Genomic DNA, 16,090 nt, shown 5'->3' with positions numbered 1-16,090 from the left:
AGTAATGTCATCCACTGAGACATATTATCAGTTATGGTGTGTGTGTTTATGTTCTTTCCTTTTGCTATGGAGCTCATATCAGTGTTTGGGTTTGTGGCTGGACAACTCACCCTGTTTCCCAGACAAGCCAGCCACCATCAGAGTCTTTGTCATCAGGCTTGATTTAGATACGCAGCTGCAGCTCCCACACATACCTACAATAGGTGAACATGAACTCACTCAGACACACAGGACACAAGCTTGTATTGCTTGATTCAAATACTCTCAAATATTTTTTTGCAGAATTTATATCTTTGATGGTGGTATGGTGGTGAAATTCAATATGCTGCTTTGTCTTCTTACTCAAATATGAACTACACTACTTTAGAGTCTAGAGAGAGTTCAGAAAGACTTTTCTGGCTATGACAAAACTGTTAAATCCTTAGATCTATTTAATAGAACAACCTATTGAGCCAACCAAAAATATCAATTTTTATTATCTGTACCCTTTGTTCCTCTCTTATTGTCTACTAAAGGTGTAAATATTTCAGTCGGAAGTTACACCTTGCCTCCACGTGTCAAACACTTGTCGAACACGTTTTATTCCTGTATCTTTATTGGCCTGTATTGTAAATTTGGGTTATGGCTCTCAAACACTTTCTTTTCCCGATAAACCTGAAGGGAGCATGCTGCCTCTCTGGTTACCATAGCAACAGGACGCTACACAACAGCAGAGACCGACGTGTTGTTCACTGTTCACGGCTCCTCTTTGTTGTGGCTGAAGTCAGTTTTTAACCGTAACACATCGGTCTTTTGGGGCAGGTAAACTCTTGTAGAGACTGACCGTCAGGTTAGCTGTCTGGAAATGCCTCTGTCAGTGACGGACTACTCCTGGACACAGACCGACACCACGGTTTTCATCCATGTGCCTTTAAAAGGAGCCAGAGCTGGGACAGTGGACATCGTCTCTACAGACGAATACCTCAAGGTGAAGTAAGCCAACAGCAACTGACGGCAGTGTCCCAAACATCTACAAAACAACGATGTAAGATAAGCTCAGAAGAAAGGAGATTAAGGTCAGCTTTGTATTTTACGGGCCCCTCGCTATCGCTCTGGGTCAAACTACAGTCCAAAAGCACAAAATTACGGTGGCCCTGAGGGTTCAACTCACTACGGAGCCCGAGAGTGCAGGAGTACGTTTTAATGTATTTATTTTTTCTCTCCATGGCCACTCCCGGCCTCTGTGAATCTCCTCTGTCGACACAAAAAAGTGACGGAGCTTTTGCTGCTTTTGCTGTTTTAATTTAAATGTGAGGACAGCTACCTGTTAGAGGTGTTTGGAAAATAAGGTATCACATGATTCACATAATGTGTAATTCTAGCTGTTGCAGTGTAAGCTGCAATACGTTGAGCCCTGAGCCTCAATAACAGTTCAGTTTTTACCACTGACCTGTTCACGTTGTAGTGATCTTCATTTTCTTTGTGCCCAGGTGCATCAGCCTCCGTTTCTGTTTGAGGCCTTCCTGCTCGAACCTGTTGATGATGACAGAAGCTCAGCGAAGGTTGGAGGTGATGTTGTAGTCTTCACGTTGCCAAAGAGAAACAACAAACTTTGGGAACATCTGATGATAACTACAGGTAAAGGCATCCAGCTGATCTTCCATCCACTTCAGTCAACTAAGTGAATTAAACTAGGCAACTTTTTCCTTATGGCATCAACAGTGGCTCAAGGGTTAATGGAGATCCAGGGCTTTGAATGTGTCTGGGGTCACACATTAGATACATTAATAGCAGTAGTTTATTTTATTATAGAAAACAAATCATTGCACATCTCTGTAGCTAACATTTGTTTTTATACAATCAAACAAATGTACTCATTATGCTAGTGTTATAGCCAAACCTTTAATTTAGGTTAATTAACTAATTAATAATTAATCACATGGATGTCTCCTAAATTAACAGAAAATAGTCAGAGGAACATAACAATTTCCCAGTGTTTTTTGTTTGTTTGTTTTTACCAGAAATCAAAAGCATACAAAAAGTAAATTAAAGGTTGAAAGTAGGCCATTTGGCATTTTATCTCAACAAGTGGTTTAAGTGTTTAATTTTAGTGATCCTTTTTTAGTGATTGGGTTATCCGTTAAATTGACAAGTTGCTTCAACCATAATAAACCAAAATCCTTATTCAGATCTGATTCAAAATGATGTGAATATGGACAGACCCAAACAGAGAGAACGAGGCCATTGAGTACCACCTCTCTAGGGGTCTCGCAGCCACTGCAACTGCACACTCCACCCACTACAGGGCTCAACCAATTAGAGATTAGTAGAACCTCATCGCTGAAGCAAATTATTTTTCATATGTAATGATGAAGCTGCTGAACCACAAGGAGTATCATGTGTTGTTACTCCGTCCAACAACATTTCAGATTTCAGAGAATAGAGCTGCACATCTGTGCCACAACTAAGCCAGCACACATCTGAGAGCGAGACTGTGCATCAGTTTCCAACAGGAAAGGCCTTGTTGATTGTACACTGATGGAATGAGATTAATAGTAGTCACACCATTGAATGATACGTAGCTGGTCAGCTTCATGATTAATTTTCTCACTGCCTCTCCTCCGCACTCCTTAAAGCTGCTGTCACCTGCCAACACTTGCTACTGCTCCATCGTTTTCAAAGTATACACAGTGGCAGATGAGGAGAGGCAGGAGAGTGCACATGGCTCTGTGCCTTTGCCCCTGCAACTACAACCAGGAAACAATCCTGAAGTTGGTTTTACAGGAAGGATATTCAGTTATCTAATCACACACATTGATACAAGGTGATGGATTAGCTAGAAAATTGGACACAGATAAACAAATGTATTTATGATGTTATCATTACTGCAATAAAAGTCTGACAGCACAATTTCTCTCAAAGAATACCCCTTCACAAATTATAATACAATAATAAATACAACTCTTTGAATACCTGTGTTTCAGATGATAAAGAAAAAAAGAAGGAGATCAGAGAAAGAGCTCTGTTGAAATACCAGGAGAAACTTTCTGCAGAGTCCAGTTCTAAGGCAAAGAAACAGCATTCAGAGAAAAAATATGCGCTGGAGACAATGATGAAGGTAACATCCACAGTGACGCCACAATCTGCTCACATAGCATCAGCAGGCAACCAAAATTATAAATCGTCAAATGTATGGGAATTTATATACAAAGTGCGTTTTATTTGATCTCAGCTTGAAAAGGAGGAAAGAGACAGCATCCAGAAAATGAAGGATGCAGAGCGAGAGAAAACCACGGCAGAATTGGAAGCTTGGCAACTGAGACAGAAACAACAAGCAGAAGAAAAGGCAAAAGGACACATTAAGAGAGACAATCAGAACAAACCGAAAGCCATAACAGAGAAGCAAGAAAACAGATGCTCCGTTGGAAGAAATGTCAAACAGGGTTTGTAAATGATCAGATTTGCTCTTTCTTTTTTAGGGCTGCCCAATATGCAAAAAAAAAAAAATCATTTCGTAATAATTTTGTCAGATTGCAATTGTGATTTGAGTCACAATTTCAGTTTGACCGATCATTTTTGTAATTCTTTTTTTTATATATATTTTTTTTTTTACTGAAAATATTTGGAAATGTTTCGTTCGGGCAAACATGTTCCTTCATTTGGAGAAAATTATTATTTGTAGCACCACAGAGTTTGCTAAAAATGCACAACAGTGTTATCACACTTTAACAACTGCAGCTCCTGTGATATTAGATATTGCACTTGGTCATACTGGGATTTCAGTTATATTTTTGATTAATTTTGCAGCTCAATTCTCTACTTATTGTTGGTTGTGGTATGTTAATGAACATATTCCTGTGTTTAGATCGTAGAAGCAGTGAACCGCAGTGCAAGAAGAAACAAGCACCCCTGCCTCCACCAAGACCTGTTGGTAACATTCAAGTCACATTTACCCCACGGGTTTTCCCAACAGCCCTCAGGGAATCACGGGTACAGGAGGAGGAAGAGGTGAGATTTAACTACACTATTGCCCATGAAGTTGAAATATATATATTTTTACCTCTTGTCATGAAATGATTGGGACAATGTGATTTTTTGTTGATAGGCAAAATGTATATCTTTTCAAAGCTTTATTGATCAATCTCTTCCAAACATATCATGCTAAAAATAAATCACAATTAACCTTTATAATAGGAATACAAAGAGGAATATGTCTGAAAACAAAATTATTTTAACTTAGAGGGATAACAGTGTATATTTTAAAGGGAAGTTAAGTTTTAGTCAAAGTGATTTCATTGGTATGCATGCTCCATGTACATGAAAGGAGGAACTGAAATAAATTAAATTGTGATGCAGCGTGGCATTAGTGACAGGGTTGGGCCAGACAGTGTCCTCTCACATATACAGCAGCTACGTTGCTCACAGCTCTGCCTCTGAGAACAAGTTGGATTGAAGTGATGGAGTTTAGCAGAGAGGACGTTCATAAAGAAAAACACATTGCAGTGCCAAGCAGCATCTGTCCCATGTGAAAATCAATCAATTAATTCATCGAATCACTTCTAAGGAGCACAGATTCTATTGTTCTTACAGAGAAGTGGTCTCTTTGCTTGGCGATGTCCTGAATATAAAATTTTTTTATAATTTTAATTTTTTTATGTTTGCACTTTTTATGCTTTAATGAAACAGTGGCTCAAAAAACAAGCCGAAGCCAGACGTGCTGTAAATGCAGATGTTGAAGAGCTGAAGGAACTGACGGAGCAGAACAAGAACCCCGACTGGTTAAAGGACAAAGCAGAGTAAGTGAAGCCTCCTCTGAAATCTCTTTAACAATGCTCATTTGTTACTGACACATTACACTGAAACTCTGAAACTCTTTCAGCAAATATTTTGCAACTGGGGACTACCTGAGTGCAGTGAACGCTTACAACCTGGCTATCAGACTCAACAGAAAGATCCCAGCTCTGTACTCAAACAGGGCTGCGTGTCACCTGAAGCTAAGAAATCTTCACAAGGCCATTGAGGATTCCTCTGAGGTCTGTACTGTGGTTTTACCTTTTCTATTTTCTACTTGCAAAGTCCTTTAGATGGATGGATGGATGGATGGATGGATGGATGGATGGATGGATGGATGGATGGATGGATGGATGGATGGATGGATGGATGGATGGATGGATGGATGGATGGATGGATGGATGGATGGATGGATGGATGGATGGATGGATGGATGGATGGATGGATGGATGGATGGATAGACTATAGAGGAAGCCAGTCAGAGTCTCTACCTTAAATTATAGCTGAAAGTGTGTACAATGTTGAACGGACCAGAAGTCACCCATAATAACACAAACAGCTCTGTACAGACCCATGTTTTCAGTTTCAGGTTTAGTTCCTTCTATATTACCACCTCTGACATGACACTTCAGTTTGTGAGTTAGTCTGAAATTAAAGCTTTAGTACTAAGGTGATTAAATGTCTTCATAAAATGTGTCCTTGCAGGCCCTTGATCTGCTGACTCCACCAGTTGCTGCTAATGCAGCTGCCAGAGCCAGGGCCCATGTACGCAGAGGATCTGCTTTCTGCCAGCTACAGCTCTATGCAGAAGGTCTGAACAGCCACACCTTGTCTTTGATTTGGCACACTATTATACATATTTCAATTTTATATTTGGATTTCAATGGCAATCATGTGTAAGCATGTGTCTCCGGATGATGACGGTAACTGCCACCTGCTCTGTGCTTTCAGCTGATGTTTTTCTGACATGTTTCTCAGGGTTACAAGACTACCAGGCTGCTCTGAAGATAGACTGTCACAATGAAGCACTGCGGGCAGACACACAGAGGATACGAGACATTATTCAAGGCACTGCAGAGAGCTCAGAGACTCAGTAAGACAGAAATACTCACTGTGCATATCAGTTATGGCTGCTTACGATATTTTGTCTGTCACTAAACGATTTAGTAAATGACAACAGAGAACCAATGGCAGTTGTATAGCAGTAACCATACTGAAGCTGCAGGCTTACTGGAAGATAGGAAAGGTACATTAGGTGCTTACATGAAAATACACAACTGCTAATGTCAGTCAATGAGTGTTTGTGGAGAACATGTAGAGTGTAAGGGAGACACTTTATAAGTGTGTGCAGAGCGCCCTCATGTGGTCAAATGTTTCACCTCATGAAGTCAGTGGTTTCAATCTCAGCGTGGACTCTGTAAATAAAATAAAAATAGTCAACTTGAATTGAAAGTGTCATGATAAGGTGGTCATTTTGGGCAGTATGACTAGATTTTACTATATTAAACAAAGGTTCAAGGTTCATTTATCATCATTCTAAACATGCTACCAAACAAACATTCATTTTAACAAATATTCCAGCTGCTGTGATAAAGAGCTAATAAATGAGCCGCACCGTGAGCCTGAGCATCATGTGAGTCATCTTAGCTCAGTGCCACATCTAGGGAAAGTTGTTTTGGCCCTGAATTGTCTCCATTGTCCACCGTGTCCTCAGTCAAGCTCAAAACATTTGTGTTTTTTTAAGAAGTCAAGGTAGAACTTCAAATCCAGGTCTTCAGTCTGGTTTGCAGGTTTCCTCCTGATTCCAGTCAGTCTTTAGTTCATTCTTTTCCATCACACTTATTAATTCACAGATAAGGCTGGACTTACGTTTTCTTGCCACTGCACATTTTGCTGGTAACCTGTCATGTTTTATTTGTCTATTATGTTTTTTTCATCATGAATTCAAACTTTTACTTACTTACTAGTAAAGGATCTTGATTATTCTTCTATCAGGGACACATCAGTGGTTGTTGGTGATGGACAGAAGAGCACAGGTCTTCTCTAGACAAAGAGGAGTGTCTGTGGTCTGATTATTAGCTTTTACTAAGTTCACACCAGTCTACCCATCCTCTCTCCACACCGCTCACTCTACAGTATGATAATATGTCCATTTCACATTGAAGGGATTTGGAAATTGCCACTTTTCTTTGCAAATACAGACTTTCTCTGAACCCTTTTTTAATGTGAAGCTGAAGTGCAAATTGAGGTCAACTGATCAGACCTCGCAGCAGGTCAAGACCCAGAGCCACTGGGTCATGGGAAGGCCGGTGTGAGTTACTAGAAGATTCTGGAAGACGTGGTTGGTTTGGTGCTTTTTTCTACCCTGACAGCTCTGTCATTAGTCCCAGGTTCTGACAGGCCATCCAACCTCTCTCAAATTCCTTGAACGTGACATAATACAGACTCATAACTGAGTGCAGGTTAGTCCACAGCACTGAGCATACCAGCTTTGAAATATGGGTCCACAGAAAAGATTTTTTGTCAGCCCAATGATCTAAGCAGATCAGAGCTCCAGCCCTATGTGACTGTGAAGTAGCACTTGAACATGTCGACCACACACCCTGCCCTCTGTCAGTCCACACAATTGAAATCTGTAAACACCCTGCAAAGCCGCTTTTCTTATTTTTTTTTTTCTTCGGCCAATTTTCTGTTTTCTTCTAATCTCCTAATCAAATGTGCCAAAAGCTTCCCAAAGAATTACAAACGGTTCAAATTCAGCGTCAACAGAATGGGATCATTAAGAGGCTTTGATTTGTAGTGGAGCTGCATTGTGGTCGAGCAGTTTGAGTGCATGATTGTCAGTGAATGACTTCTCTAAAGCATTTGAAGAAACACAATTCCTCCATGCATAGACAACCACAAATGTTGAAGTGTTATTACAAAAGATTAATGCGAGTGCTTTGAAATGAGGCAAATGGAGGCGCATACACAAGTTCCTGGTAGAACCTCATTGCATTAGCTTCGGTGAGAAGTTTTGTGGTGGGACAATTTTACGTTTTATTCTAATGGACAAAACACGAAGACCTTTAGAGGCAAAATGATATTGTTGTGATCATAGTATTTTTCCACAAATTGCAGGTTTTTATGCCTCAGTGTGGAGGCAGAATGTTTTCCGGTTATCCATCTGAATTTTGCATTCTCGTGAACATAATATTTCTCCAGAACAGCCATTTGGACTGAAGGATGAACTGATTATATTTTGATGTTGAAACATCAAGGTCACGGTGAATTTACTTTCTTGTGAATGAAACGTTCCAGGAACTACCAGAGAGAATTTCATTACCTGTCACAAACACTCAACTGGATTCAAGGATGAACTGACTGACTTTATGTGGTCATACTGTAGGTCAAGGTCACTGTGACCTCACAAAACACCCTTTTTGGCCACAAATTAGTTACACATTGATTCTCTATTTACAAAACATTTAATTTCAATTGAATAAAAATGAATTTTATGAACAGTGGTATAAATGACTGTCTAATTTTAAAGGTTTTACTCACAATAATTCTCAGGAGCATGAGAACTATCACCAGACTTTAATGTGATTTCAAGTGTCGAGCTCTCACAGCCTCCATCTCCAATCTGTCCAGTCACTTGATACCAGCCTGATGCTAATAGAAAAACAAAACAGGAAATTTACAGCTGGAACAGGTCAGTTCCAGCTGACAGGAAGCACCTACAATGAACATTATATCAGAGTTATGGCTAATTACAGTCCCTGAGGGGAGGATGAATGAGAAAGTAAAACAGAGACAGTGGTGGCTGAGTTAGGCAAAGTTACAGATATCACAGTGCATCTAACATTTGTATCTCCTGTGTATTAGTATTAGAAGGATATGATAAGTACTGTTTGATATCAGAACTCACTGGAACTGACCTGAAGAGGAGCCTAACTGAGAGCACGGCCTTTACATTGCACCTGTAATGACCTGTAAGACCACACTCATACAAAGACACATTTTGTGTTTTTTGTTTAAATGTGTTTGATAAGAACTTGGCAGGCAGAATCTGTATCAATAACCGTGAGATGATACCCAGCCCAAGCTACACCTCCCCACCACCACCACCCTGCCAACAGCCCCTAGTGCAACAAATTCTCTTCAATAAACCGTTCTCCTCTTTTCCACCCCTCTGTGTCCACGTCCTGTTTGAGTCCCCCCTGAGCTCTTAACACCTTCCTGTTATTCTGTGAACTGTGTTTGATTGGCAGGTGGTCAGCCCTCCCGGCAGGGTGCTGGAGCTGACTTACTAGTACCATATGGAAGCTTTTATTCTGCTTGCTGACCAGGACACACACTGCTGCTCCTGGACACCACTCTTTAACCCATTTTACACACTTGAAGAAAAGTCAATCCCCATGTGGACATGTTGTTGCTGCACCATGCAACAGCTCCTGGGGTCCAACGTCGGGGCCAGTTGGTCTCTATGGGACATTGTGCCTGTCAAAAAAAAGAAAAATGGGTTTTGAACTCTTTGTTTCTCAATGATATAACTGACAGTTTTCTTCCTGATCCAACATCACATGTCAGTGACAAATATTTTTGTTACATTTAGCTACATTTCATGTTCCACCACTGCTGGAAATACAACTAAACATGATGAGACTGAACCAGAACATGAAAGTTAACCTGGACTATTTGAGCAGAACAATACACTGATGAAAGATGCTACAATGATATTACAGACTGAGGGAGATGTAAATATGTAAATCACGCTACTATAACTAAAATACAATTTTCCATATAATTTAAGATTTTTATATTTATGTTTAACTATTAGATTTTATCTATTTTATTAACTGCATGTCAGTCATGGCTCCACATTTTTCTTTATCCACATTTGTTACACATATTATATAACATTATTTTAATGTTTATGGTAATACATAAGTATATCAATTCATGGTATATAGATAGATTTACAGTAGATTAAGGGGTAAAACACATGCATAATATGTATAAGTTGTGCTTAAAAATAGATCTTTAGTTAGCAATCGCGATGTCTTATTTTGAGAGAACACATCTTGTTATTTTAACAACCATAACCTTGAAGAACAATAAGATGGAAACAGAATAATTCATCAGATTTAGATATTACTGTAATTCACAGTGAGAAATTTGCTGCATGAAATCTACCTACATGGTGAACTTAACGTTGCGTATGCGCATAATCTTTGTTGTGGAGTTATACAGAATAAATTCTTGCCAGTATGAAGAATAAATAAGGTGCACAAGTTCCCTTCAGACCCGGACCATAGTCTGTCCTTCCTCCTCCTTCCTCTTCCCTCTCTTTCTGCCCAGCTGAATAACCACTAAAGGTAAATTAGATCATAATGACCCTGCACCATTCATACAAAACCTGATTAGATACGCAACCTACTGCTTAATGAGCTGAAAAACTGTGTGTGTGTGTGTGTGTGTGTGTGTGTGTGTGTGTGTGTGTGTGTGTGTGTGTGTGTGTGTGTGTGTGTGTGTGTGTGTGTGTGTGTGTGTGAGAGAGAGAGAGAGAGAGAGAAATGTCTGTATTTTGCTGCTTTAGTGTCAGTTCTCTTCTGTGTGGTAGTATAACTGTGCTTTTTACAAAGTCAGAGCAAGATCAGTCTTCACTCAGAGCTGTGCATGTATCAACATGATGATTTTAAGCACAACATGAGTTGTCTTGTAAACTCTGTTTTGTTGTCGAACCTCTCGCCGGCTGCTAAATGCTGCCTTTTCCTCACCAGCTCGTTGCCACCTTCGTCTGATGTGCAGGTCGTGGATGAAGGCTTATCATGACGTTTTGCTGAAAACAGTGGTCTGTTGCACTTGGAGATGGAGTTGATGTGAGAAATGAAACTGACAAATGTGATGAAAATCCAAGACAAATAAACTAAAAGAGACTAAAGTTAGATTCTCAGTTTTCTGCAGTTTTGACTCTGAGCAACACTTGAACAGTACAAATTCATTTGTTACGTTAAAAGCTGTTTGTGTTTATCCTTAACCCCTCCTTACCAACAGCTGTAGAACATGCTGATCAGCTCTAATACTGTAACTCCTCCATCAACCATCAACTTGTTTCTTAGGCTAATGGACAATTAGCACTGCTTTCCTACAAAGCTCCATAGGGTTCATCCTAACCCTAACCCTAACCCTAACAACTTTTTATTTCACCTCCTTCACATGAAGGGGGGTATCTGCAGCAATTGTACTGTATCTCAAAACAAAAACTAGTCCATGGGTTGGTGACCCCTTGGCTGGATCCCAACAAGTTTCTTACTCAATCAAGTACTGACAGGAAACAGGAAAAGAGATCATATTTCTCTCTCTAAGATCCAGACAAGAATATGAAATCCTCCTCAAGCTCTTAATGGCTCTGAAGACCGCATAGTTCCTTATTACAACACTTGAACACTATAATCCCAGAATGCTTTCCTTTCCTATCCTTCCAGGCTCCTTTCCTTGGCACAATCTTTTAGTTTGAATCTAGTAAGCAAACACTTTCTTCGTGTTTGATGTCTGTTTGTTGAAGCTCAAAGTTGGTGCAGGCTCTTGTATAAAGCATCCAGTCCACTAACTCAGCATCTTCTTTCTTCTGTGGTTTGGGCTCTGTGTTCTTGTTCCACTTCTGTCAATTTCTGCCGGTATTTTCTCTTCCAGAGGTGAAAGACCCTCCAACACCCCTTCTCTCTCTCTCATCCCAACCAGGGCCCTGATGGACCAGCATCTGCTTCTGTTCGTTCTTCCTGTTAAATAGGGACTTTTTCCTGACTGATTTCGCTTTTTTTGCTTACTACTTACAAACTTATTGTTTTTAGAACTTATTTTGCTGTTGTAATGCACTATTGAAATCTATTTACACCCTCTCTATTCTTTGCATCCCTCTCCTTCCTCTCCTTTCAGCCCTCCTCTTATGTTTCTTCCCTCCTCCTCCCTCCTTCCCTCCGCCTCTCCTCGGTGATAAGGAACTGCCTGTCTTGCCCCTGTGACTCTGTTCAGAGAGTGTGTATGAGTGTATGAATGATAGCCTACCCCCTCTCTGAATTATAGACTCCTTGGGGTCACTCTGTGGCCCCAAGGGTCCATTGTTATCGCCCCACTCACAGCTTCTCTCAGCTGCACTTGACAGCCCATTGGTATGGATGTTAGTGTGAGCGTGTGCATGTGTGCATGCGGGTGTGTGTCCTGTGTTTCCTCTCAGGTAGAGGCAGCCAGCAGATTGCTCCCTGCCACCCAGCATGCCTCACTGCCTCTTTTATAGAGTCTCACTCTGCGACTGAAAAGAGCCTTAAATCCAACTGCCCCTCAGTCGCACCAACTTCTCTTCCCAGCACATTTTCCAAGGAAGTGAGCAGCAAAGTCTGAGAAAGGTTAGAGCGAGAGAGAGAGAGAGAGAGAGAGAGAGAGAGAGAGAGAGAAAGAGATTGGTGGAGAGTGTAGAATAAAATGATAATATTTAATTGATTATTTGAATGTACAGCATGATAACTACACGTACATTTTTAAAACACAGCCCCACCATACAACTCTGATTAGCTAACAATAATATCAATGATCACAAAATGCTATTATAGACTATGCTGAGTATCCCTACCTATTTGGAGCTTGCTGGTTTGTGGCAGGTGCTGACCCTTTGAGTGACCACCTGTCACTCAAAGAGGCCACATCCTCTCTGCAGAACTTTGAAATGTAGTTATGTCTCTGTCTGTCTGTGCAGCATGTGGCAGCACCACAGCTCTGGAGGTTTCCATTTGAACTGGACTGTGACTAGATCATTGAAATAGAGATTATATAATGCAGAGGATCACTGAGAAATATTTTGCAGTGTTGCTCTCAGTCAGCTTGAAGCAACTCTGCTCCACTTATTCAAGTTTGAAGGAAGAATTATATTTAAAAGGAGCAAATTGTCTCTCTTTTCTGTAAACTTTTAGACATTTTTTTCACATTTTCCTAGAGTTCACCCTGTTGTTATTCCACTCTCTTCACACAAAGCTGTTGTTGTTGATGCTCAATGTGCAGACTGATAAAATATGCAGAGGAAGGAAACAGTCACTGTGCTTACCCTAAACCTGAAGGACCCACAGGGTGAGAGTCTGACATTGTCTGAAGCGAAAGGCAAGGAAAGGAAAGGAAAGGAAAGGAAAGGAAAGGAAAGGAAAGGAAAGGAAAGGAAAGGAAAGGAAAGGAAAGGAAAGGGAAAGTATTATACCGTTTTTTAAATGAGCAGGGTTTAAAATGCTGATTTTCTTTTACCATTGTTTAGTTTAGTTTTGTTTTCAAATGCCTCTCAGCACATTTCCAGGCCTGTAGCCCTCTTCTCTTAACGAGCCCCCCATGGCCTTTTTTACCAGGAGTTAATGAGTCTTTTCATTATCCATGAAAGAGTTAATTGATTAATGAGGAATGGTAATGGCTTTATCTGTAAACAGCCTCTCATTTGCTCTCAGCATCCTCTTCATCAGCCCCTCTCTCTTCCATCGCCCATTAAAACCCAGACAAGTTTTCTAACACATTAAGCTCTGAACCCGGAGCCAGAGAGAATAGAGGTATTTAGAATTCCTCCGGGCGTTTTAATTAAAATCCGAGCAGCGCTGGCACTCTCTCACATCTCTCTGCTTTGGTCTGAGCCCACTTACTCTGGCCCTACTCCTTCTCCTGATCCACTTCTCCCTTCATGATTTCTTCTGGGTGGCAGAGGGAATGGCCCTATCCCTCCTTCAGAGATCACTTGTGGCCTGACAGCTCTCACAATAAGAGCTATTACACACAATGAGACAGAAAGACGGCGCTCTAATTTAAAGCCCCTCCTCCTCTGCCTCTTTACATCATTATGGTATTAGTCCTGAGCAGTACACTGATAGAGAAGAGAGAGAGGAGAAAGAGATGGATGAATGAGGGACTTCAAAGTCCTGCTGCTGCGGCAGCACTAGAGCGGGGCGATCGGCCAGACACTCCAGCATCAGAGCCTGGTATGTATAGAGCTGTGTGGCTTAGCAGGACTTCAACTGCCTCAATAAAAAAGCTTCATCAAACCACAGATGAGAGGCAAACACAGAGGGAGAGAGAAGTGAAGCTGGTTTCATCACAGGTTTTACACCGCTGAGTTAAAGTGTCCCACATGATGAGGAAGCTCTTTTTCTACTTCTATGTGACAAAGATACAACAGCTGCACAATGGGAGGTAACTTGTCTCACTGATATTTCAGATGAAGTCATCTGTGACCCCCACTCCTCATAATTGATACAGCTTGTGTCGCAATAATCAGGTGTCACATCATGTTCTGTGACCCACTCTGTAGTTTACTGATGATGAACTCCTGTGAGCTGTGGAACGCAGATGAGACTGATTGACCTGTGGTTGTTGATGTTGAAGAAACTGTGGATTAGACTGTTGTGGCCCCTGCTCTCCCGCCCCCTCTCCCACTCCGTTAGGGGACGTGTAGATGATGTCAAAATGCAGTTGGTCACGTAGGATCGCCTTTCATTCCTTTCTCTCTTTTCAGTCAGAAAAGCAACAATTATCCCAACACAAAAAGGTGTGGATGGATGGAGAGGGAGTTGGAGAGGGTGGGGGTCTGTTCTGTGGTAAATGATGGAAATGATTGAGGAGGCTGAGAAGAATGTAGCAGATCTGACATATGGCAAAGTGGAGCACGCTGCTGGGCCAGAGGGCTTCTCATGATCTCCACTCTATCGCAGGGATTAGACATGAAGGGGGGGGCCGGCCAAACACACACACATGCATGCACACACGCGCAAACACATACATATTACATACATACAATACATGTTTCTGCCTCATACAGACATAAATTCAACAGGTGCATAGACTTAACAATACTCAACAATCATCTACTGTCTTATCAAAAACAAAGCATTTTAATGTGGAGGACACATTGAACTGAACTGCTTTTTAGTGATACTTTGTAGTATTGTAGTAGGAGTACTTTGGTACTAAAGCAGCACATCTGTATGATTTGTATTACAGCTGTGTGGTTAAAGTTAAATATAATGGAGTTTAATGGAGGCAATGATCGCCTCTACCTCATCGCAGGCTCTGTTGTTTTCCTGTCATTTCTCAACACCTTTGGTCTCAACCATGTTCAAAGTTTGAACGTCTCGGTACAGTTTGTGTTTGGTGAAGCAGTCTCCTTGGTATCTCCACAAACACATTACATAAACATACATAATAAATGTCCATGTATGGACATGTTGTATTTGACTTTGACAGCAGTGAAGCAAAGAAGTGTCTGGATTTCACCTTCAAGACAGACCCCCATGAAATTATCCTTTAAGTAAGGGATTACTCTGTGTGTGTGTGTGTGTGTGTGTGTGTGTGTGTGTGTGTGTGTGTGTGTGTGTGTGTGTGTGTGTGTGTGTGTGTGTGTGTGCGTGCGTGCGTGCGTGCGTGCGTGCGTGCGTGCGTGCGTGCGTGCGTGCGTGCGTGCATGCGTGTATGCGCGTGTGTGTGCAGGTAATGCCCATGGTAAATTGATACCATTACTGTCTGGTTGTGAAAAAGGCAGAACTAAAGACCATGCTTGTGTCCCACCTCTCACTGTTGACTTTCTGATGTGTGTGCATGCGTGCGTGCGTGTGTGTATGTGTGTGAAATAGACAGTGGTACGTGAATGTACATGTCATATGACATACTACTTTCTTTCTAGCTTTCCTTCTTTCTTTTTTTTGTTTCTTTCTCTCTTTCTTGCAAACTTCATATCTTTCTTTGTTTCACTATCCCCTCACCCTCTCTCTCTCTCTCTCTCTCTCTCTCTCTCTCTCTCTCTCAGGCCTAGCCATGTATGACAGATATGGTTGATTGTGAGTACATCAGAGCAGATCATTGAGGTGAATGGCTTCAATGAAACCTCTCATTCAGCTCTGGGTCGAAGTTTTCAAAGGAACCCTGATATGGAAGAAATGGGGATCTCCTCCTGGCTGTTCCTTTATTCTGCTGTGTGACTCAGTGTTTGTGTGTGTGTGTGTGTGTGTGTGTGCACGTGCAGGCTGTTTTGCGTGGGCTGCTGACTTTAGTCCATGTGAAATTATCAAACAAAGCTGAAATAGGAAGTGGAATGAATAGCACTCATGCTGTGCACCATGACCGTAATCTGGTGTGTGTGCACGTGTGTCTTCATGCACACTCGCTGTATAAGAAAGAATGGCTGGACACAGTTTTCAAACAGGAAATGAAAAGAATTTTTTTTTTTATCCTCTTCTTTCTCTGCAGTTTTGAATTCAGCCTTTTGAAACGTTCTTTCTTGATAAAGGACGCGTTTCTTGTACCATCAATGGTGGTTTTC

General features: G+C 41.2%; 1 protein-coding gene across 1 annotated transcript; it reads left to right on the top strand.

Moving 5' to 3' along the window:
- Positions 1 to 844: 844 nt before the first annotated feature.
- Positions 845 to 5,867, top strand: dnaaf4 (dynein axonemal assembly factor 4; the record flags this gene model as incomplete). Its single annotated transcript, XM_083973387.1, has 9 exons — positions 845 to 967; positions 1,470 to 1,617; positions 2,964 to 3,097; positions 3,212 to 3,422; positions 3,845 to 3,987; positions 4,666 to 4,775; positions 4,859 to 5,012; positions 5,476 to 5,581; positions 5,749 to 5,867. The coding sequence occupies 9 exons, from the start codon at positions 845 to 847 to the stop codon at positions 5,865 to 5,867; spliced, it is 1,248 nt and encodes a 415-aa protein (XP_083829513.1).
- Positions 5,868 to 16,090: the final 10,223 nt, after the last annotated feature.

The sequence above is a fragment of the Trachurus trachurus genome (assembly GCF_905171665.1).
Source record: "Trachurus trachurus genome assembly, chromosome: 6".
NCBI classification, from domain to species: domain Eukaryota; kingdom Metazoa; phylum Chordata; class Actinopteri; order Carangiformes; family Carangidae; genus Trachurus; species Trachurus trachurus.
Note: the sequence above shows the minus strand (reverse complement) of the source record. Positions and strands in the feature narration are given on the sequence as shown.